This window comes from Galeopterus variegatus, unplaced genomic scaffold (genome assembly GCF_000696425.1).
Source record: "Galeopterus variegatus unplaced genomic scaffold, G_variegatus-3.0.2 Scaffold32873, whole genome shotgun sequence".
NCBI classification, from domain to species: domain Eukaryota; kingdom Metazoa; phylum Chordata; class Mammalia; order Dermoptera; family Cynocephalidae; genus Galeopterus; species Galeopterus variegatus.
The window spans coordinates 1-1,416 of NW_007758984.1; the positions used below are offsets into that span (position 1 = coordinate 1).

General features: G+C 61.2%; 1 protein-coding gene across 1 annotated transcript; it reads right to left on the bottom strand.

Annotated features, from left to right (window-relative positions):
• Positions 1-259: 259 nt before the first annotated feature.
• Positions 260-1,380, bottom strand: LOC103583979 (transcriptional enhancer factor TEF-3-like; the record flags this gene model as incomplete). The annotated part of the gene is made up of 2 exons (XM_008565136.1): positions 260-433; positions 1,182-1,380. Coding segments are annotated over 2 exons (373 nt in total), but the record flags the coding sequence as incomplete, so codon positions are not given.
• Between the last annotated feature and the right edge of the window lie 36 nt (positions 1,381-1,416).

The following is a 1,416-nucleotide window of genomic DNA, read 5'->3' on the forward strand; positions in this document are numbered from 1 at the left end:
TGCAGGGTCTCCTGCACGTCTTCCCAGCAGGGCACCTCCTGAGGCCCCTGCCCAGGTGGGGCTGCCGTGACCTCCTACTGGAAAAGGACTCATCCTGTGCACCCGCTCTCCGGCCTCACGGGCCCACTCCCCGCCTCGGCTCGGGTGCTGCCCTCCGAGCTTCCCCGTGTCAAGGGCACCTCAGGCCCACTGTTCCCTGCTCCCCTTGCTGCTGTGGATGCGCTGAGGGCAGGAAGGGAGCATTTATGAACAGGCTTACCCAGAACTTCACGAGAAAAAAGGCATTGGAGGGTCCCCGTTCAAAGAGCTCCTTGAGCCCCCCCTTCTTCTCTGGGAATTTGTCATAGATCTGGCGGATGTCCACGGCTTCGAGGTAGGGGTCGCTGTAGCTTGGGCTCGACTGGCCAATGTGCACGAACAGGTGCTTGTTGTACTGCAGAGAGAGTGGCGGTCTGAGGGAGGCCAGGGCACAGCAGCGCAGCCCTGTGACGGCCCAGGGCTCAGAGCCCAGCTCTGCTGCTCACCCACCACCTGCCCTGCAGCAGGAGCTTCACCTCTCCCGGCCTCAGTTTCCCCACTGGTAGGATGGAGACAGTAAACAGCTACTTCTTTGGTTTTATATACAGGGCTTCTGAGTAAGACTCTTTTTGATTAATGGGTTCCTCAGCTAAAAAGTAAGTTTGAAAATGTCAGAGTGAGATGGTTTCTGGCAACCTGTCAGGTGGCCTCCGTGACGCTGGCCACCCAGGAACTGGACACTGAAGGGACAGGCTGGGGGCAGGCTCTGCTCTCTGCTGGTGTCCCATAGGATGTGGCTCAGACGCAGGAGGCTCCACAGCTTCCTGTCTGCCCCTCAGAGCCAGGAAAGGGACGGACCGGTGGGGGGTGGGCTGGGACGCGAGTGGCTTTGGACTAAGAGCTGGCTGGTTAGGAGGGGAGGACGGATACAGGACAGGGAGGGCTTGGAGTGGGAGCCGACACATGCAGGGGAGGAGGGGAGGACAGGTGAGCGGGGAGGGGAGGGAGGACAGGAAAGGGGAGAGAAGGGCCAACAGGACGGGAAGACCAGAAAGGAACAGGGCACCGAAGCTAAGCCCCAAAGTGGAGTGGGCAGGAGGGCAGGGAAGAAAGCCAGAAGCAGGCAGAAAAGAAGCTAGAGGAGCAGCGAGGTTGGGACCTACCGTGTCAGGGTCCTGCTGCTGCTCCAGGAAGGCAGAGAACTCCAACATCCAGAGCTTGGAGCTGGCCACACTGCGGCCCTGCCACGGGGGTGCCGGGGGCACGGAGGGTGATGGGGTGGGTCCTGCAGGAGACTCAAACCCTGCATGCAGTGGAAGAGGCACATGGTCCCTGTTCACAGACACCTCCCTGCCACACCCTCTGTGAGGACCCCAGGCCCCACCGGGGAGACTGCTG